The 21,720-nt window shown below is 49.3% G+C and overlaps 1 protein-coding gene and 1 long non-coding RNA gene across 5 annotated transcripts; one reads left to right on the top strand and one right to left on the bottom strand.

Moving 5' to 3' along the window:
• Positions 1–1,682: 1,682 nt before the first annotated feature.
• Positions 1,683–6,286, bottom strand: Il17b (interleukin 17B). 4 transcript variants are annotated; one of them, XM_030250543.1, is made up of 3 exons: positions 5,587–5,733; positions 3,814–4,103; positions 1,683–2,015 (listed from the first exon to the last, which is right to left on the bottom strand). In XM_030250543.1, exons 2-3 carry the CDS (start codon positions 3,948–3,950, stop codon positions 1,784–1,786), a joined length of 369 nt encoding a protein of 122 aa, XP_030106403.1. In that variant the 5' UTR covers positions 3,951–4,103; positions 5,587–5,733; the 3' UTR covers positions 1,683–1,783. The 4 variants fall into 4 exon arrangements, with proteins under 4 accessions (XP_030106403.1, XP_006526169.1, XP_006526171.1 ...); XM_006526106.3 differs by lacking the exon at positions 5,587–5,733 and adding an exon at positions 4,582–5,135; XM_006526108.4 differs by lacking the exon at positions 5,587–5,733 and adding an exon at positions 4,558–4,612.
• Positions 1,863–3,184, top strand: Gm38165. Its single transcript, XR_877473.2, has 2 exons — positions 1,863–2,047; positions 2,831–3,184. It is a non-coding gene; the product is annotated as a predicted gene, 38165 (long non-coding RNA).
• Positions 6,287–21,720: the final 15,434 nt, after the last annotated feature.

Here is a 21,720-nt window from a genome sequence, read left to right as displayed (position 1 = left end):
TAAGAGTGCTGGGTAGGGATGGGCAGTGCCCATTAAGGCAGACAAGGCCACAACCCCACAGACTCAGAGAGCCTCTGTGGGAGCCTTAGAGACAAGCAGCCCCTGCAGAAGTGTCTGCTAAACGGATCGGCATGAGCTGGCACGTGGAGTGTATTTTCCATGTGTCTGGACCCAGGCCAAAACTTCCCAGGGTAATTTTAACCAGTATACACTCTACAACAATACCAAAAAAGGTAAGTTACTTTCCAGCCCAGACAGGCACATACCTAACCATGGGCTTTTCATGAATTAAGACAGTTAAAATTCTGCATATTGAAGCTGCTGTATGCGCAGGATCTCAAGCAACCAAGTGAAATATTCCTACAGGGGGGCTATTGACCCTTTCCCAGAGGGTAACTCCAAAATGCTAACTCGCCCATGGAAAATAGCCCAAGCCCCTCAGCTGTTCTGGGGGGGGGCAGGGTATTTTTAGAGCCCAGGACAGCTGATTATGGATTTGCTGTGGGGTTAGAAGGCCCAGGGGGTAAGATTCAATTTCAAGGGGGAAAGAGCATCAACGGGGGCAAAAAAAAAAAAAACTGTAGGGGCTTTAGGATAACTCTTTCCATACTGCCTGTGCTGGTCAGTAGAATGTCTTGCTGTGATCCAGTGGTTCTCAGAGTTTGGTCACAGATGGCCGCATAAGCCACCGCCAAGACCTATAATGTAGTAATTAAAAGAAGTCACTACACTCAAGGGCCCACCTAAGTCAGCATCCTGAGTGCTAGGCCAGTTGTGTCTGGCTGAACAAGCTTCCCAGGTGGCTGACTCACACTGACATTTTGAGGATCACAGATACATACATCCAGCACTGCAGATAAGTGGCTGGATTAAAAAAAAAAAAAAGAGTTCCTCTTCCCAGGATATATATGTATATGTATATGTATATGTATATGTATATGTATATGTATATGTATATGTATATGTATATGTATATGTATATGTATATGTATATGTATATGTATATGTATATGTATGTATGTATATATATGTATATATATTCATATGTTTGTGTGTGTGTATGTGAATATTTTCATGCCTCTTTTGGCAAGCAGAGGTTCTTTAGGGGAGTTTAGGTCTGTTCTGCAAAGAATCCTGGGTTGGGGGCAACCTTTCCAGTCTGACAAGGGTCAGCTCCACCAAATCCGGGAAACGCTGATCCCTAGTTTGTCACTGCAGAGCCTGGAGCCAGCCTCTTCTTAAGAGTAACTACTAACTTAAAAATCCTAGTAACTTTGAGTTAGTTGGGTAGCATATTGGCTTAAGGCAACCAGGCTTCTATTACACATAGCTGCTACACAGACTCAGGAGCCCAAAGAAAGCACACCCAGATCTTAAATGTAAAAAAGGAGAGCAGTATTTGTTTCCTGAGGGATTCTCCTGTATCTAAGGCTGTATTCATAGTCAAGGATGGCCTTGAGTTTCCTGATCTACCCATCATCAGAGCACAGAGATTACATATAGGTGTGCACCGCCTCCATTGGGTTTATACAGGTCTTCGTTTGTGCTGGGCAGACACTCTTATCAACTGAGCTACATCCTGGAAAATGCTCACTCACGCTGATCTGGAATCTGTGTCCCAGGGATCTCCAACCCCGACACCATTTTAGCGCGTCCTAAAAGGAACAAGCCCAATCAATGCCTTCCTTTACAAAGAACAGCGTTTACTGTTTATCAGCCTTGAGGGTCACAGTGGGTGCAGGGAGGGAGGGTTGTTGCAGAGGCCACCGGGTTGGTGGTTGGCTCAGAAGATGCAGGTGCAACCCACAGCGATGGTCTCCATGACGACACGCTGGCGGCAGGGCCCAGGGCGAGGAGGTTGAGGACAGAGGCGGCGGCGCACCGGCACCTGGCTGAACACTGGCACGCTCACCATGCTACGGTCCTCCTGCATGGTGAAGGGATTCACGCAACCCAAACATAGGCACCGCGCCTCGGGCAAGTCCGCAGGGATGCGGCTGGGGTCGTGGTTGATGCTGCGGGAAGCGGGTGGGCGGGAGAGAGCAGGGTAAGTGCCAAGAGGAACAACAAAGGGCGCTGCCCATGCCAACCCCAAGGGATCAGCGCGATTAGGGTCAGGGCTAACAGCCAGGATGTGTTGTATTGAACTCTTCCTTCGAAAAGAGGAGACCAAAATCTGGAAGCTAATCGCTGGTAGTCAGGGTCTGTGAAACCAGATTCCTCCATTCAGCCAGAAAGATACCATGGGGACTACAGAATAAAACCAAGTCAGCCCTCGTCCTTCTCTGCCCTATTTTTATATTGTGGGGAATTAATCTACAGAGATAAAATATGCACACATGGGTGTAGAATATTCATTGCAAGAAAATCTGGGCCTGTGTTCTCTTGTGTAACTGAGACTCAGAAATTCAACAGGCTTTGGTTTAGGCTTCTTTTGTTTCTTGTCTTTTTTTTTTTTTTCTTTCCCATTTTTGAGCCGGTCTTGGTCTTGTTTTGCATCTCTGGCTATCCTCCTGCTTGCAATTCTCTTGCCTCAGTCTTCCCAAGGTTGGGATTATACCAGCCTCAGCTCAACAAGTTGTTGTTGGTTTGTTTGAGTCAGGGGAGTCCTTGCAACCAGCTGGAGGACAACGTTTGGGAGTCAGCTCTCTCCTTCCATGCTGTGAAGTCTAGGGATTGTATTTTTATACACATCCCTTGTTATAACCTAGACTTTAGGCATTCTCGAGGTGCGGGAATGGGGGTACGAACACAGAACAGGACGGGACACAGAGCCTTCTGGAGGTTGTCCCGGAATCACTGTTCTTTTCTGTCTCGACTTCCTCCTCAGTTAAACAGGAGCAAGAGATAAGAGAATTAGACCTGGGAACATACAGCCTCAGACACCTCTCATTGCCTGGGAGCTTCTTGGAAATGAATTGGAAACATCCTGAATGAGCCTACAGTTTTACAATCTCGCTGACTGACACACGGGCACAGCCAAGTAGGAACAAGCTGTGGCCTGAAGAATCCTTACTGACTCTGTTGTCACATTCCAGGGCTACACCCCTCAACACAGTAGCCGCCAGCTACATATGCCAACTTAAATTTCAGTCTATAGTCCTTTAGTCTCATTAGCCACGTGGTTCAGTCGTCACATGCCTACCACAGTGGACTTTATTAAAGGACATTCTGGCCAACAGTACTAGTCTAGAGTCTTAGCATGTCTGGGAGCGCTTTGGGCTGAGTTTGTGAGTGAACTAGTCATTTCTTTATTCCATTTTAATCCATGTATCTTGGGCTCCTCGTGCGTGTTGGCCTAAGAGGTGGTGACAGACACACAGACACTGCTTCTGCAGCCCAGAGCAGCAGAGAGTCCTAAATCAAAGCGGGGACTGTGCACGGTAAGCAAGAGAGACAAGTAAAACACTGTGGTCCTGGCATCTGTCCTAGGGAGTTTGACCGGGTGAGCTCAGGAACGCGGACGTGTTTCTGAGGCAGACATTAAGAAGGCACCCATCTGACATGAAAGATGTGAGCTCGGCCAGCAAGTGTGAACCACAGTGCTGAACAAAGTACCTTTAGAAGCACGCCTGGAGGATAAAAAAGCAGTGTTGTGTATGGCTACCTGTTTACAATAGCTTACAAAGTTTGTACTGACAAAGCTTCCATTGGCAGCTGGGGAAACTGAGGCTCAGCAGAACTAATCAACCAACCCAACGCCTTACGGTTGGTAAGGGGCAGACAAGGGGTTAAAACTTATCCGAATCCAAGGTCTTGAACACAGTGTCTGGGAGAGTGGGGAAAGTGGCCTGCTGTGCCCAGCCCACCTACCTGTAGCCCCATGGGGACAGGCTCCTCTTGTTGGACAACCACAGCTGTAGATTGACTTCACATTTCTTCTTGGCTGGCTCGGAGCTGTTCCTCAGCTGGGCCACCATCTCCCCAAGGTTCCGCTCATACTCTTCCATTCGAGCGTAGGGCTTTACTCGAGACACCAGGTCCAGCGGCACCTGATGAGGCCCAGGGGCCAAGGGACTGGGCCTCCCTTGCCCTTTTCTTTTGCCTTTGGTGTTCCGGGGGTGGCTTGGCGCCAGGAAGATGGAGATGGCCAGGAGGAAGAGCTGGGGAGGAAGACTACTGGTCAAAGGCCAGAGCCAAGCATCTCTGGGCCAAAGCATAGGTTAGGTGAGGGAGGTGAGAAGTCTTTCCATGGCCACCTTGGGTATGGACACCTGCTTTGTGTTGGGCACTGGTCACACCACACACCCCCACGGCAGCTATCTTGAAGTCCTAAAATAGGGAATCTCTTGAAAACCCCCCAATGCACCCTAGTCACTCCATCTATAGACCATAGTTGCTTCCCAGGACAGCTCCACTCAAGCCTACTTTTTTTTTTTTTTTTTTTTTTTTTTTTGGTTTTTCGAGACAGAGTTTCTCTTTATAGCTCTGACTGTCCTGGAGCTCACTTTGTAGACCAGGCTGGCCTTGAATTCAGAAATCCGCCTGCCTCTGCCTCCCGAGTGCTGGGATTAAAGGCAAGCGCCACCACGCCCGGCTAAGCCTACTTTTCCAAACCTGTCTGGCTTCTAGTCAGCTCACCGCACCAAGGCCAGCAGCAACCACCATTGAGAAGCGTGTCTGTCCACATCACTTCCCCCTTAACATCCTTCCCGAGGCCCTGGGGGATCTCCTGTGCCCCTCTTGGCTCCTCTGTGCTTGTGCTCAGCACGGTCCTTGCTGCTGTAGACAGGATTTTGCACAGATCTCTGCCTGCAGAGTTCTACTTCTTCCGTTTTCCCTTCAAACACCTTGCCCAGCGGTGGGCTCAAGTTCACTGCCTCAGCCACACTGCTGAGCAGCTTGGAGTTGTCACAACGCACGTGCCCCTCACAGGCCTGCAACTGTACTTGGACATGTGATACTTTGGTATCCTCTTGGCTGCCCCGAGCCCCACCCCCATGGCGCCAACTCCCCAAGAGCATAGAGCGCCTTTCCACACAATTTTATTCCTTGTGTCTGTATCTGCATGCTGTCAGACATCCTGGGTCACAAACAGAATGAACAGAGTACGTCCGCCACCACACCTGCCCTGAAACTCAGTGGTGTTAACTGTGGGGGGCAGGGTGGGGAAAGTAGCAGGAATGACAAGTGGGGGGAGGGGCTGGAGGCTGGGGCTCACACTTGGCTTAGGTCAGCAAGGTGGCTGGGCCCAGCCAGCTTTTCTAGAGGCTTGTCCAATGGAATAAGGAGGAATCATGAGCACAAGAACTCTTCCAGGGATGTGGGAAAGTGAGAGGAGTTTTGGAGCTGCTTACAGGCTCTGCTGAAAGGAAGTGAGTTGAAACAGAGTGGGCGAGAAGAAGGAACGCAGCATGAAGCTGGCACATGGTTTCTGTGAGACTCCATTTCCAGATCACGCACTCACCACCACTACCTCCTCCTCCTCTTCTTCCTCTTCTTCCTCCTCCTCCCTCTTCTTCTTCCTCCTCTTCCTCCTTCTCCTCCCCTCTTCCTTCCTCCCTCCCTTCCCCTCCCCCTCCTTCAAAGACAACCTGCCCTTCCCCATTCCTGGTTGATTTTCCTCACTACTTTTCAGAGTCTTACCAGGCTTAATGCCTCCCCTGGACCTCTCAGTCCACAGGGCCTGGGCCTAGTTTCTTATCCAGGCTCCCCAGCAAGCTCTGATCCTTGGAAACAAGTCCCAGCCTAGCCCCTCTTGGCGGAGCCACTTGCTGGCGTCAACGCCAGCGCAGCAGTGAATCAGATTGCTAAATTCTTCCTCTTGGTCCTCCATTCTGCTGCAGAAATATTTCCCTCCCTCCAGGCTGTCTCAGTGACGCTTCCCACACACTCCTCAACTCACCTTGCAGGGGAATCATGGACCAGACTCAACAGCCCCACCCTCAATTTCCAGATGGGAAACAAAGACAGGACAACTTGCCTAAGATCATGCATTCTGCCCAGATCCCAGAAGCCAGGCCTGGAAAAACCCCTAGTGCCTGACTCTGTCCGGATCTCCCCAGTTGCTTGTTTGAAAGGGGTTCAGTGTGGCCAGACTGTGTCCAGCCTTGGGCCATGACGGCAGGCTGAGACCAGCCTCTGTTTCTCTCTGGGCCTGGAGGAGAGGACAGAACTGGTCCCTGCAGATTCCAAGCCAAACACAGGCAGCCATTAATCAATGGGAAAGAAACACTTACAGAGAAGGTGGAGGTGGGGTAGGGGAGCACCACGTACCAGGCTGTGCGGCCAGTCCATCCCACCAAGTCAGGCGGCAGGCCCGCAGCTGCCACCCGCCAGGAACCCCAGATGCCGTAGAGAGAGAATGGCAGCAACAGGATGGACTGAGGCAATTATAGCTCCACAGGGGGCTGCTGGGGGGGTGTGGGTGGGTGGGCTCACTGTCAGCTGGGAGTCTTGGGCCCCCAGCTGGCTGTGCCTTAGCACAGTGGCAGGCGGTGAGGGGTGTGTGGGGGCAGGCCAGGAGCCAGGCTGAGGTGCCCAGGGGCTGTTGACCAAAGGACAATGCCCTGTGTGTCTGGTGGGGCCCTGGCTGATGGCACCTCTGCCTGTGGCCTGCGGCTGGCTGACCAGCCAGCACCCACAGCGCCAGTTGAGACAATCAGCTTCGTTTGCTTTGGGGATGGCAAGGGGGTGAGGGTGGAGGAGGGATAGGCTGCTGGTTGGTCAGGAGAGAAAAATGTACTGAGACCAGGTTGGCCCAGCACCAGGGAACACTATCTCCCGGAGAAACAACTCCAGCCACCCAACCAGCCTCAGGTGAGCTTGGCTGCCTACCCTCTAGGTCACAGGCAGGGAAACTGAGACCTGAATAAGATGGAGATTTTCCCAGTATTCCACAGTGAATTAGCAGTGTCGGGGCTGGGCTTTGGGCCTGGTTCCTATCCAGAACTCAACACACCATCCCACACTGTTTGTGCTGGGATATTTTCTGCACCGTTCTAGCCCTCTATGAGCATGTCTCTGAGTCTGTGTGCTCCACCCAGGCCAGAGGTGCAGATGCCGACAAACTTCCTAGCCAACCGTTACAGCCCTCATGGAGTACCACTTGCTACCTTCCACGAGAGATCTCCACCCCCTGTAGGACTGACTACTTATGACCTTCCTTCTCTCAGCCTCAGTATTATTCTCTGTACAATGGGAGTTACACCCTGAGAAGAGTGACCCCGCGCCAACTCCTACTTAAAGTCTAAGTCTGTTTCCACATCTCTAGATATTACTTCGAAGCACAAAGAAACGAGCCATGTCAGAGCTGGCAATGCTCCGCACAGAGTAAGCATTCAATAAGCACTTTACTGTTTATTATAAAACAATGCTGTGATAATTATTTTTTTTAATTATAAACAACAGCTGTCTTAGTATTAGGGCTTAGATGTCTTAACACCTCTCCCATGTACCCCTCAAACCCAGCCTTCTGGAGAAGAGGCTGCATGAAACCTTAAATCAGGCCACAGCTTCATGAGGCCAGGGGACCCCTGGGTTCATGGGTCCCCAAAAGCTAAACTGACTGTCCTCTCTGGCTAAGGCCAGTAACATTGAGTGAACAACCAACTGATTGTCAGAATGTGAGCAAGCCACGAGTCCACTCTCTGGGAGGCAGGAATGGCGTTGGAGGCAAAGGGGGTTAGTAAGCGGGTCAAGTTCCTCAGCCTTGTCTTGCTGAGGGTCAGTCTTGCCATTTGCAAGAACCAGAGAGGGGAGGAGAGCGGGGTGAGAGGCTCCTGAATGTCACAAGATTAATCTGTGTGGGGCAGGTTTCCACAGCATAACTGAGGAGCTGGCTGGGGCGCGAGTTCCTCGGGAGATACCACCATATTTGGTCAAATACTAGACAGGGTTCTGTTTTGTCCTTGGAAACTCTGGAGGGCGGGAGACTCTGAAAATACCTCCTAGGGCAGCAAGCCCCCACCCCCAGCCCTGGCTGTCCCAACCCCTCTTTAAACAATGAAAGAACCTGGCTAAGGAGTGAGTGCGGGCAGCTTGCATAGTTCTTCCCTTTCTTCTGCTGCTACACTGGGGTCCGTAGATGGGGGGTGGGGGTGGGGTGGGGGTGGGGTGGGGGTGGGGAGGCAAATGAAATATATATACTGGAATATAGAGGTTCCTCTGCCTTTCAGGACCCCATAAATATCTATTCCTCTTATTTGCTAGTACACACATTTTTTTTCCTCCTGATTCTTGAGGATGAAAGAGCAGCTACCCAGTACCCACATGCAGGGTGTGCTAATGGAGAATCCAAAATAACAGAGCCAGGCAGTACAGCCTCTGATTGCATCGCTTGGGAGATGGAGGCAGAAGGATCAGGTATCTGGGGATCTCTTCACCGACACATCAAGTTCAAAGCCAGTCTGGGATACAGAGGCCCAGTTTCAAGGCATAATAGGAAGAGAAGAAGGTGTTGCTTGCCTTGTAGTGTCTTAATCCAGAGATCTTGACATAAGAAACCCAGGAATCTTCATTTTAATACAAACCCAGTCTGGAAGCATCAGAGATCCTTACAGTGCACTCCCCATCCAGGGATAAAGCTCAGGCTACGTGGGCCTTCCCAGGTCCACAAGGGCTTGTCCAGGCTCACCCAACACTCATGCTGGAAGCAGAAGCAGAACTAACTCCGTGATTCTATCCACTGTCCTACCTTCAATACTTAAACTGACAGACAGGCTTGAGCCACACTGAGCCTTCTTGCTAGTCTATAGAGGACCGAGGAGCTGGGTCATTCCTGAGAGGCTCAGATTGCTCACAATGGGCCCCAGGGATAGCAGAGGAGCCCTCATTAGCTTCCCTGTTCCTGGGCTGTCTTGGACCAGACAGAAGCCTGTTCCACCAACCTTGGCTTTAACATCCTACAGAAGGGCCATCTTCCCACAGTGATGTCTGGTATCTGAACCTGTGGATACTCTCAGGCCCAAGAGGAAGGAGAAGAAACCAGGACTTGGAGGTTCCTCTTGCCTCGTGTATGAGGATGGGGTCCTTGGGTCTTTATGAATAAGGCTTAAGAGCGCATGTGAAGTACGACACAGCAGATGGTTGGATTGGCAGATGGCAGTAGGTGTGATACAGGAAACCCTGGAAGGTCTACTGCAGACCTGTTGAGAGCCTCATCGTACTTACCACTAGATGGCACCAACAGAAAGCCAGACAGCCCTGAAGAGCAACAGTGGCTCATTCCTTCCTCCTGGAGTAGGCTCTGAGGCTAGGCAGGCTCTCCAGTGGGTGGTGGAGCAAGGCCTGTGCTTGCTGCCCCTGGCTTCCCAGTAACACTGCTGCTGAGAACTAGTGCTAAGGATGTCTGCCACGTTAGAGTAGGGATAGCCAGCCCAGCCTGTGAAGGGCAGTTACTGAGAATTTCTATCTGGTGACCCCAAGTACACCCTTCCCTTAAGCACCTATGCTATACTAGGCCTGTAGAATGTGAAACCTGGTTACTATACTCGCAGAAAATAGCAACCTCGGAGCTAGAGAGATAGCTCAGTTGATAAAAATGCTTGCCACGTAACCACAAGGGCTTGATAGTTCAATCCCCAGACCCTAAGCAGAAAAGCCAGAAGCTCTGGTATACACTATACTCAAGGTCTGGAGGCAAAACCTGGCAGATTCCCTAGAGCTTGCTGGTCAGCCAGCCTAGCCTCCTGGGAAAGCCCTTAACCAATGAGAGACCCTGTCTCCAAACACAAGATGGAAGCCAGGTGTGGTGGCACATGCCTTTACTCCCAGTACCTGGGAGGCAGAGGCAGGTGGATCTCTTGAGTTCAAGGCCAGCCTGGTCTACAAAACGAGCTCCAGGACAGCCAGGGCTACACAGAGTAACTGTCTGGAAAAGCAAAACCAAGATGGCTGGCTCCTGAGGAATGGCATCTGAGGCTATCCTCTGGTCACCTCCACCTACACGTAGCGGCACACACGTTCACACATACATGCACATACACACATGATTAGGAGATGGGGACAGAAGGGAGGAACTAATGAGGAATAAGAAGTTATTGGTTAGTGCCCGCCTCCCAGGTGCCAGGCAGGGGCTAACACCTTCGAGTGTGTTGTTTTGTGGAACAATCCCAACACACCTGGAGTGCAGTCCTCCTTTGTTCTCTATTGATAACTGGGGATGCAGAGGCTTGGAATGTCCATTTAACCATGTCCCCAAAGTCACAGAAGACACAAAGCAAGTCCACTCTACCCCTATGTCTCCTTCTGTGGTATAGGTGGAAGACACCGCCCTCAAGTGGAGTGGATCTGCTCATCAAAGAGGGCCTGTAACACCTCAGCCTCACCTTCCAGTCTCAAACAAGCCAGGTGGGGCAAGGTTAGGAGCTCAGAGAAGGAACTCCAGTCCTTTGAGACCTGAGAACTCCCAAGCTCAGGGGCAGCTTAGCTATAACATGGATGACACACAGAAAGCACAATGTGAGACACTGAATCCAACCAGTTGTAACATAGGATGGAACTCAAGGTGGGAGATGAGAGCTGTGGGGATCCAGGGGACCAGGCGTAGTTAGGACTACACAGGTTGGTGGATTTTAGTCTTGGTCCGATCTTTCTCATCACAGCTGTGTGACCTTGGGAAAGAAATTGCCTTATCTGAGCCTTTGTTTCTTCTGTTCAATAGAGATAAAAGCTAGGGGATGGGAATGTAGCTCTCTTGGTAGATAGAGGGCTTGCCCAGCTTGCACAAAGCTCTGGGTTCAATTTCTGGCACTGTATAAACCGGGTGTGGTGGCTCATGCCTCTAATCCCGGCATTCAGAGTGCAAAAGCATGAGAATTAGAACTTTAAGGCCATCCTCAGCTGTATAGTAAATTTGAGGAGAGCCTAGGCTACAAGAGACCCTGTCTCAAAACAGCAATCACTTGATTTCTAATGATCGTGGTAAGGCTCTAATGAGAATGTGCATTAAAGTGCTTTGTGTTAGCCAAAGTGAGTGGCCAACTCATGGGGGCAGACATTGGAATTGCTGTTAGGAAAATGAGTTGTAGTTTGAGCTTTCCAGGATGCTTTTGGGGCGTTCCTAAGTAGAAATTTGGGCATTATGAAATGAGTAGGGATGAGGCTGTAACCAGCGGGAGAATTCAAAGGCTTTTCTATTCAGTGAACCTCTGCCTACCCTGGAATCTCAGCCAGGCCAGGAGGCTCTGAGGGATGTAGGCCCAGATCCTTGGTCAAAGGGATCCAGTTAGGTCAGGGCGGCACGAACAGTCTCACAGACACTCAAGCGCATCCCTCCAGGAGGCCCAGCCTCCTCTGTCATGCTGTCTGCCCCTCCCTCCTGGGTAGGAACCCTTCTCACAAGCCCTTATTTGCACAAATGCCTGCCTCACTGCTCACTGCAGAGCCCCAGCCAAGAGGGGGCTATTTTAAGCTCCAGAGACAGGAACATTGTTGGTGGGAATAGCCCTAGCCAACGAGCTCCCAGTTCTCAAAAAAGGGAACGGCTGGGTGAATGAGCCGTGTAGAGGGACAGCCGCATCAGTAGGACCCTGGGCCTCGGCCAGACACTAGCATCTGCACCCCAAAGGGTGGGCATCAAACAAGTATGAATTGGACTTGATTCTCTGTGACCAACTCTGAGGTGTCCGTCAGCCAGTGTCCAGCCTTAAAAATACCGGGCCATGCGTCTAAGCTGCAGATAGACTGTGTGTTTGCTTTGTATCTGGTTAGCACTCACTACCTAGAGACATCCCCACGGGCAGAGACCTCTTTCCAGTTCTTCCAATGTAGGGTCTTTGCTGGTGACCTCCCTGCCTTCCAGGACAGTCTTTCAGGATACGCATTCTACCTTTGATATAACAGGCATGTCGTATTTGGTCTCTTTGGGCTATTTTTATTATAAATTCATTTCTTGTGCGCTTTCACGGGTATATTCTTGCTCTTTAGTTTTCGTGAAGACTGGCGTTTAGACATAGACTTTGAACCAAAGCAAGCTGAACCCTAATCAGAAGCATGCACCCCAACTTCCATCAAGGGAGAGAGGGAGTGATGAAAGTGAGGTCATATGTGTGACATGTATGTAAGTGTGTCACGGACGGCTTAGCTACTGTTTGCTTGAACATACTGTTCTTAGCTCTGTCCAACAAGGTACCACGGGGTAATTCTAGTCAGATTGGTTCTAAAATCCTTCTAGTTCCCAGAGAGACCCCAAAGAGAAGGAAGAGTGGGCAACCCATATGTTTCAGCAGAGGCAAGAAGCCTGGCTGGGGGGGGGGGGGGCGCAGGGTGTACAAGACAGGTGTGTGTGTGGGGGGGGAGAAGGTCAGGCTTCCCCAGCTTTAGAGTCCCCCAGCAAGGAGAAGTCCCTGATTTTCTGTACAGGCCTCAGGAGCTCCATAAGCATGGTCCTCCTGCAAGTACTAGCAGGCCTGGGTACGGAAAGATCAGAATATAAACAGCCTGTTTGCATAGCCCAGGCACCAGGCCCCCTGCTCACCCACACAACCACGCCTCAGACCCAGGGGATTTTTATAATCTGTTAGAGTCTCCAGGACTCTGACACCCATCTCCCAAGCCACCACTCACCACCAGCCCCATCCTGGGTGGCTCTGTGTCTCTTTGGTGGAAGGAGGCCTCACTACCCAGCAAAATAGGGGGCGAGCAGCTGTAGAGCCTCAGTTCCAGTGAAGGAACTAGCCAGGCTATGGGGACAGGGGATGAGGGGCCAGCCAGTATCTTCTGCCGTCTTACAAGGAGTTGTTGGAGTGAGGTGGGCTAGAGTGGAAATCTGTGCCTTAAGCAGGTCAGATTTAACAATAGTCTCTAGCTGGGGAGACCAACACTGAGTTGTTTTATTTGTTTCTCTGTTGTGGATCTGGGGCTGTATGGCCTTGAGGGTAGTGTCTGTGCTTTGCTACAGTTCTGGAGTGCCTTCAGGGAGCACTACTTCAGGCAATGAGTGTATCTTATTCACCTGCCCTGGAGAGCCTGAGACCAGGATAAACACACAGATTTGCTCGAATTCTCCCCAAGAGCACCTCACAACCCACCATTTAGGAAACAGACAACTCTGAGAACACTTGCTTAGCCTTGGGTGTGGAGCCTTGGTGGCCATAGCCAGGGCCTCTGTCCCCATCCTAGTGACCACTAGGAAGTTCATAGGTGGTTAAGGCTATAGTGACTCACAACTCAGCCTCTCTGGTGAGCTTGTCTGTGTGCTCTTGGAGGAAACAGTGATGGATAAATGCATTCTCTAGTCAGTGAGCAGTGTCCTTCTTAAGCAACTTCAAGGCGCCCAACATTGTTCCAGGCACTGGGGGACAACATGGTACATTTACACCAGTTCTTAAACTTGTGCTGTAGTGTGATGTCCATGCTTCCAGAGCAGCAATACATCTTGGAAGAGCTCTTGCTGAACCCTTCTGCTCAGCCTTCTGCATCTCCTGTATCCATGACAACATCTGTATCTCTTGCAAGATCCATGCTGCATCTTCTGAGAATCCTGTGATCCTTGGCTCAGCTTAATAGGAGAAAAATGCTGTCCCCAGAAGATGACTGTGATGGTTTGAATATGCTCAACCCAGAGAGTGGCACTATTAGAAGATGTGGCCCTGTTGGAGTAGGTGTGTCACTGTGGGTGTGGGCTTTAAGACCCTTGTCCTAGCTGCCTGGAAGTCAGTATTCTCCTAGCAGCCTTCAGATGAAGATGCAGAACTCTCAGCTCCTCCTGCACCATGCCTGCCTGGATGCTGCCATGCTCCTGCCTTGATGATAATAGACTGAAACCCTGAACCTGTAAGCCAGCCCCAATTAAATGTTGTCCGTTATAAGATTTGCCTTTGTCATGGTGTCTGTTCGCAGCAGTAAAACCCTAAGACAGTGATATCTCACCAAATTTCTAAGGGAGCTCAGTTCCCTACACCTCATGAGGGAAGAAGAGGCAGCCTGGTGATGTTGGCCATTTCCAGAGCCTGACTCCCAGAAAAGTAGCTCCATCATCACTTGATGTTGGAAGGAGCTTCGTGGTCCCCGGCTCCGGGACACACACGAGATGTCCTACACAGAGGCAGGTGACCACTACCTGGGGATAAGAGTGACACTCCTCACAGGCATGTGGCACTCCACAGTTTATTTATTTTATGTGAGTACATCAATGTCTTTAGACACACCAGAAGGGGTCTTCAGATCCTATTACTCATGGGTTGTGAGCCACCATGTGGTTGCTGGGAACTGAACTCAGGACCTCTGGATAGACAGTCAGTGCTCTTAACCTCTGAGCCATCTCTCCAGCCCTCCACTCCATAGTTTAAAAGCAGTCATCCTGGAGACTTCATTTCCTCAGGACAGGAAGTGAAGTCACTATAAACACAAGAGAAGAAAGAGTCCCAGGAAAGAGAAATAACCTGCCCATGGCCATACAGTGAGAGAAAGACAGACAGAGCTTGGGATGAAAAGCTGGGTCCATAGCTTCCCTAGTCTTTGCCCTGGTTTAGAGAAAGGTAAGGGCACTGGGCCAGCTGAGGTCAGAGGTGGGTGACCCATCATCAGATGGCTTCCACCAAAGACCAAAGGTGGAATGACTTCAAACTATGCACAGTTGTGTGGACTCTGTACACGTCTGCAAGGGAGAGGCTTTGTGCCCGAGTGCCAGGACACTGAGTAAGCCCTGTAGAGATACAGGGGTCAGGCTGACCCGGATCTGTCTTCCCAGTGTGCTCTCCTGGAGACAGCTTGACTTGTGTTATACATGGCTATATATTCCTCTTCCATACTAGTTTCCCCTTGCTTTCACTCCATTATCTTAGCTAGGTCTGGCTGGGCATTCCAGAATCACGTCTTCTTAAGGAAATCACAGATCTTCTTAAGGAAATCACAGATCTCCTCTTTAGCTCTCAAGCTCCATGAGACCATCAAAGGGCATTTTTCTGACACGCCTATAAAATGTCTTTTGGTCTTCCCTCTGAACCCTTTGTCTGACCCTTTGTTCTGCTGTCCAGACATTAACTGTGAAGGCACAGAGCAAGCCAGATGCCTCTCTGCTCATGCCAAGCAACCGCAGTCAGAATTAGCCTAGTTGTGCTGCAAAAAGGAGCAGCCTCCAAACCTACAAAGGTTGGCACAGTCAAGGTGCCCTCATCGCCTATGCCACATGACCCGTACAGGTCACCGAGCCTTTTCCATTAGAACATTCAGAGGTGCAGAGATGGAAACTCTCCCATCATGCTTATGACCATAAGTATCATGGCAGGTTTAGAGATTTATAGGTGACTGATCTACAGAGGCCAAGGATAGGTTTTGGGATCTCTATTCCATTTGGGCAAATCTCCTCTCTCTCTCTCTTTGTCTCTCTCTCTTTGTCTCTCTCTCTCTCTCTCTCTCTCTCTCTCTCTCTCTCTCTCTCTCTCTCTCAATGCAAGGTAGGGAATCATACCCAGGGTTTAGCATATGACAGGCAAATGCTCTACCACTGAGCTGCACACCTAGCCCTCTTTTTTCCATCTTTGTTAGCTTCTCATCTGTAAAATGAGGCTGGCAAGGAAGTACCCAACTTGCTACTTTGCTGGGAGTTGTGCTGGCAGGATAGAGGTTGTAGTTATGGTTTGTATATGTTCAGTCTAGAGAGTGGCACAATTAGAAGGTGTGGCCCTGTTGGAGTAGGTGTGTCACTGCGGGTATGGACTTTAAGACCCTCATCCTAGCTGCCTGGAAGTCAGTATTCTGCTAGCAGCCTTCAGATGAAGATGTAGAACTCTCAGCTCCTCCTGCTCTTTACCTGCCTGGATGCTGCCATGCTCCCACCTTGATGATAACGGACTGAACCTCTGAACCTGTAAGCCAGCCCCACTTAAGTGTTGCCCTTATAAGAGTTGTCTTGGTCATGGTGTCTGCTCACAGCAGATTCTGATTCATAGAGCTTTCAGTCAGCTCTCATGATCAGAGCTGGTGTGACCATCTCTCCACAGAAGAGCCCTAGCTCTCCTCCTCTATCCCCCATGTTGTCCCATTTCAGGCCTGTCAGTTCTTTTCCTAACAGTCCCTGCCCCGTGTTTTTTTGTTTGCCTTTTTATTTGCTCTCGATGAACAGAGACTGGGGACTGAATGCAGAGGCAGAGAAAGATGTGCCTACTTGTCTTTCCAACCCCCTCCCAGAGGTATGTGGTTCAAGTTCATTACCAAGTTCTGTGGCATCAAGAGAAGGAAATGGAATTTGGAAACGAATTCTTGCTTGGGATGAAACATAGTGGTAAACACAGAAAAGAAACAGCCTTTGTTGGAGTTGGAAGAAGCTTTGAGAGCAACACCCCTCAACTCTTTAGTTTAAGGATGGACAATTGAAAGTCCAGAGATGGAAAGAAACGGGTGCCACACGGCATTCAGTGTCGAAGCTGGGAGGAGAGCCCACGTCCTTTACTCTAAAGCTTGGGACTTTCCATGTACTACCTAAGGGGACAACATGCTTTGCCATCAAAATAGTGGGGGAGGGGACCGTCTTGGAATCATGGCATGTCCTCTCTTCGCAGGGCTGTACTCCAGCAGAGTTACAAAGCTAAGAGCCTTATAAACATTACCTTATTAAGGCTTCTTGGAAGCCCAAGGTCACAGCTCCTCTAGGTCATGGGACAACAGCTGAGTGTCCAGTGAGCAGACAGAGGACAATGTTACATTTTTCACTTGGTCTAGCAAACCTGGTTTCTAATTATAGGATTTGTTTAACAGTCCTGAGTGGTTTATGAAGGAAGGCATGGAGTCAGCACCAGTCCTCAAGACAGGCTGAAGAGTATCAGATGGAAAGAGCGGGCAGGGTATCAGCGGGAAGGGAGCCCCACCCCCACCCCTGCAAGCACAGTCTGTGCAAATCAGGCAGGAAGGGTGGTCATTTTCTCTAATCTCACCAGCCAGGTTGCTCTCAGTTGGAAACCCCTCCTCCCAGCTCCTCTCTGATAGCATAGCCCCTGGCACCTGGGGGAGGAATGTGGCTGTGGCTCCGTCCTACAGCAAGCAGGTAAAATAATCAAAATAATCAGGTACCACCTCATCCATCACCAGGGTCCAGCTCTTCATCCACAGAGACAGGGAGTGGATGCTCACAGGGCGGGAGGGGGTTATTATGAAGGTGAATACCATTCTGCTCCTCTGCAGCCAAGCTGGGGCATGGAGAGCTTGCCCAGAAAAACTCCTCCACATGCCAAGATTCTGAGGGCCCAGCCCATCATCTCCTGATTGTCACAATCTCCCTCGTTCAGGACCGCGTTGCTCAGTCTACAACCCTCACCTCTTAGAGACCCTGCAAGTCCTTGCCTTGTCTCTAGTCTCCCCAAACCTCACAGCAGCTCCACACGGTGAGTTAGCGTACACACAAACACCCCAGAACCTCTCACACAGAAAAGTTCTACACATGCTCAAAGGGAAGGCAGCGTTCCCAAAGTGAGTGTCGTTCTACGTTTAGAAAAAAACACAAGGGGTTTGTGTTTTTGATGCTATTCTAAATTCCACCTTTTAATTTGTGTTAGAAGTAACTTAATAGTGTAATAGCACTTTATAAGAGGTATAAAGAATGGGGTGTGAATAATGGGATGGCCCAGTGGTTAATAGCGCTTGCTGTTCTTTGCAGCAGATCTGAGTTCAGTCCTTCTCACCCACATCTGATGGCTCTCAGCTGCCTGGAACTCCAGAAGTTACAATCTGGTTTCTACGGGCACCCACACATACATGGCATATGCTCACTTAGAAACATATCCATAAAAAAAAAAATCTTTTGAAAACATGAATAAGGACCAGAGAGATGGCTCAGCTGTAAGGATATTTGTCACCAAGCGTGACAACCTGAGTTCAATCCCCTGGGCCCAAATAAAGGTGGGAGGAGAAAACCTTCCACCCACTAGGCAAACACTCTGCCACTGAGCCGTGCTCCCAGACAGGTTTTTGTTTTGTTGGCTTGTTTGTTTGTTGGCAATGTCTCCCAGCAGGCCTGACGTTCATGATTCTTTTGCTCATCCTCTCCAGTGCTAAAGTTGTGAGTGCACGTGCATGCACACACACACACACACACACACACACAGACACACACACACACACCACACACACATGTATACATACACTCAGGACGAGAAGGAGACTAGGGATTCTTTTAAAGCCTTTCTTGCCCTGGTCTGAATCCTTATAAACTGTTTCTCAGGCTCCCCAGTAGGATCCGAGCTCTTGGCCATATGCCATTGGCACGCCCTTTACGTCACTGTGACAAGCGGTGATTAATTAGTAACCGGTGTCTCCTGGTCTGCCTACTCCCGAGACGGTGACAGACCCTTAGATCAGGCAGTCTTTATCTTTGAAGCACCCTGCTTGTTCTTATGACGGTCAGATGGGGGTTAGCATCTCAGCCTCAATAAAGGCATGGGCGAATGCCTGATTACGTTAATCCCACTGCCTTCTGAAATCCTCCGTGCTTCACAAGGCCTCTCGTGTCACATAGCGCTGCGTGACACATAGTACAGTGCACTTGCTCCTGACTGCGGCTCCCAGTGACCTTGCTGCTCCCCCAACCCTGCCCTCTTTCATTTCCTGGAATGCATTCTCAGCGAACAAGACAGACCGTCCCCGGATCCAGATACATCTAAGCTGATCTGCCCAAAGGCTTCAGTCACAAGGGCCAGTGATGCCCCTCTTGTTTAGAAACCTGGAAGAAGTGTTTTCATTCTTCTCCAAAAGGGAATATTAGTAAATACTATGCAGTAGAAATGATCCGACTTCCCTGTCTCCGTACCAAGGTATCCACGTCAATACTCTGCACACAAGCAATACGCGGGCAAAAACAAAACAAAACAAAACAAAACAAACAAACAAACAAACAAACAAAACAAAACCAGCCAGAATATCTGCAGCCCTCGGCAAGCAAGCTCACTATCAAGGAGAGAAGATACAGACAGAAAGATTCATCCACACCTTCTTCAGTGCCCTACTCATACTCTGCCAGTTGAGCAGAAAGTACGGGCCTTTCTCATGGATTAGATGTCCTGGTCGCTACCACCCACAGCAAGGCAGTGGACAAACAGATGGAAAGCCTGGCTCCCTGATTCGGATCCCTTCTCAGCCATTCATAATGAACTGGAGAAGAGTGTGGGGTATGGGCTGCTCATGCACTCCACTTCCAGGGCACAAAGACAGTGGTGGTGGCAGGAACTGTCATGGCTGAGAAAAGACAATTGTATTTTGAAGTAATCCTAAAATAAAAATAAGCCGGGCAGTGGTGGCACATGCCTTTAATTCTAGCACTTGGGAGGCAGAGACAGGCGGGGATCTCTGAGTTCAAGGCCAGCCTGGTCTACAGAGTGAGCTCCAGGACAGCCAGGGCTATACAGAGAAACCCTGTCTCCAAAAATCAAAAAAGCAAACAAACAAAAATAAAATAAAAATAATAATAAAGTGGGGTTGGAGCAATGGTGCAGTAGTTAAGAGCACTGGCTGCTCTTGTAGAGAGGACCTGGGTTTGCATCCCAGCACCCACATGTTGGCTCACAAACACCTGAACTCCAGTTGCAGGGGACCAGATGCCTTCCTCTGTCCTTTGTGAGTGCTACACACACATGGTACACGTGCATATATGTAGGTAAAACATTCATTCACATAAGAAGTAAATACATCTTTAAAATATTTTTAAAATTATAATAGAACAAATGGAGTATGATAGCCTTGTGTAAAGAGTTTACAAAGTTAGTTCTCAGCACATGGGATTAGAGTCTAGTCTAGAGTATGTAACAGCTCTGGGGACACATCTTCTTGAGTGCATTGTGTTCAATGGGGCTTCCCAACTGGTATTGTGTAAGAGACTTTTCCTAGGGAGAAGTGAAACACACACACACACACACACACACACACACACACACACACACACCTACTCATCCCAGAAAGGGAATCCATGAGTGACCAAAGTAATGATTACACCAAAGTTCATCTTGGTGGAGCAGTGGGTTTTTTATCAGGGTTATTAGCAGGAGTCTGAGTGAGTGGTCACTTACAGGAGCTGCAATGAGTCAAAGCAGTTGCATCACTGAAAAGCTCAGTCCAACAAGGTAATGACTTATGAAAGCTACAACCCTGCAACTCTCCACACAACTTCCCAGGTCTGAGAGAGCTCTGCAAAACATGATTAGTCAGAGTGATTTCCCTCGAGGCTGCTTACTCCTTCTAGAAAGCCTGGTAGGGGCTTTAGAGACTCTTCTAAGTCTTTCCCATTGCCTCTACCCTGTGCCACTCCAGACACATGACCTTTTGTCTATCTTGGGAGTCTTGAGTCTCAAACCTCCTCCCCGCCTCCCTCCCAGAGGGGACGTTTCAACTCTGAGGAAACCATTAATTAGTCAACAGGTAGTAGGTCTGATTAGTGATGGCTATCACCTGTCAATCACAGGACCTTAGCCCCCTCCACCTCTTGGTTTCTGAGAACAGGGAAATTTCTAGTAGACTCATGTGCTCAAGATCTGAAATTGAGAATGATGGGATGGATGGACAGTATGGTAGGTAGGTGGCCTCAGGTTGAGGCCGACGAGTGTCTAGAGCATCTTTTCCAACCTGCTCAAACTAAAATCTAAACTGAAAATGGCCTCACTCAGACTTCTTGGAGGAAGGTCACTATTGCAGCTGTTAGAAGCACAAGCACACAGTCATGCATGTGGCAACATCTCCTCACTCATGTCCAGGGTTGGCTTGTAGACATTTAAATTATTATGATAGTCCTAATCCTCAACACCTCAGAATTTGGTCCTGTGATCTGACCAGACTCCTGCTACCTTGAATTCCTCACCATGACAGACTATGCTTTGAACTTTGAGATAAGAAAAGTCTTTCTCCCTTGAGTTGGTTTTGGCAGAGTATTTAGTCACAGCAACAGGAAAGAGAACTAGGACGTTGACTTTATTTGGAAATAGGGCTTTCCAGGTATGATTAGAATGAGGGTGCATCAACATCTAGTGAGATGACTGTCCCTTAAGAGGAGGGGAAATTAGAGACAGACACAGAAGTGAGCCCACATGAACACAGAGGTGGAAATGGGAATAATTCGTCTACAAGTCAAAGAACTCCAAAGATGGCTTACTCCTCAGATGCTAAGCAAGGTTACAGACCACCCTTTTATCTCATAGCCTTAGAAGGATGCCACCTTGTCAATCCTCTGACTTCAGACATCCTACAGATTCATGCACTCACAGATGTATACCACCACCCCATGCACTTGGAAACTAAAAGTCAGGATTGCTGCTGGTGTCATATTCAAAGGCTAGGGAACCAGGGAGCTGCTAGTTTCTTTCCTGGAGACCACAGGACAAGACTGGGATCTCCAAGGTCTAAGAGCAGGAGATGGATCTCGGCTGAGAAAGGGGGGGAGGGGGAGGGTGGACTCAACTGTCCTGCTTCTCATTTCATTCGCATTTCATCGGATTAGAAGGTGAGTAGCCACTCTAGCAAAGGTAGGTTTCCTTTACTCAGTTCCTGATAGAAAATAACACCCCATGACACACTAAAAGAAGTGTTTGACCAGCCACTTGAGTTAGAAGACTATCCATGGCACATCTTTCTGATGGCGAGAATGGCAATGACCTGGCAAGACAGTTCTGTCGTGTTAGCCAACTTGAACATTCTTTCAGCACATTCTTTCCAACAATGCATTTTGGTACATAATCAAACGCAAACTCAACCTGTTTAACTGAAGTGTTCTTAATATTTATGATCTGTGTATGTGTGTGCCTGTGTGCATGCCCGTATGTGTGTGAATTCCTGTCTGTGTGCATACAGTGCCATCAGGGCCAG

This window comes from Mus musculus, chromosome 18 (assembly GCF_000001635.26).
Source record: "Mus musculus strain C57BL/6J chromosome 18, GRCm38.p6 C57BL/6J".
Taxonomy (NCBI): domain Eukaryota; kingdom Metazoa; phylum Chordata; class Mammalia; order Rodentia; family Muridae; genus Mus; species Mus musculus.
This window is presented reverse-complemented; position numbering and strand designations above follow the sequence as displayed.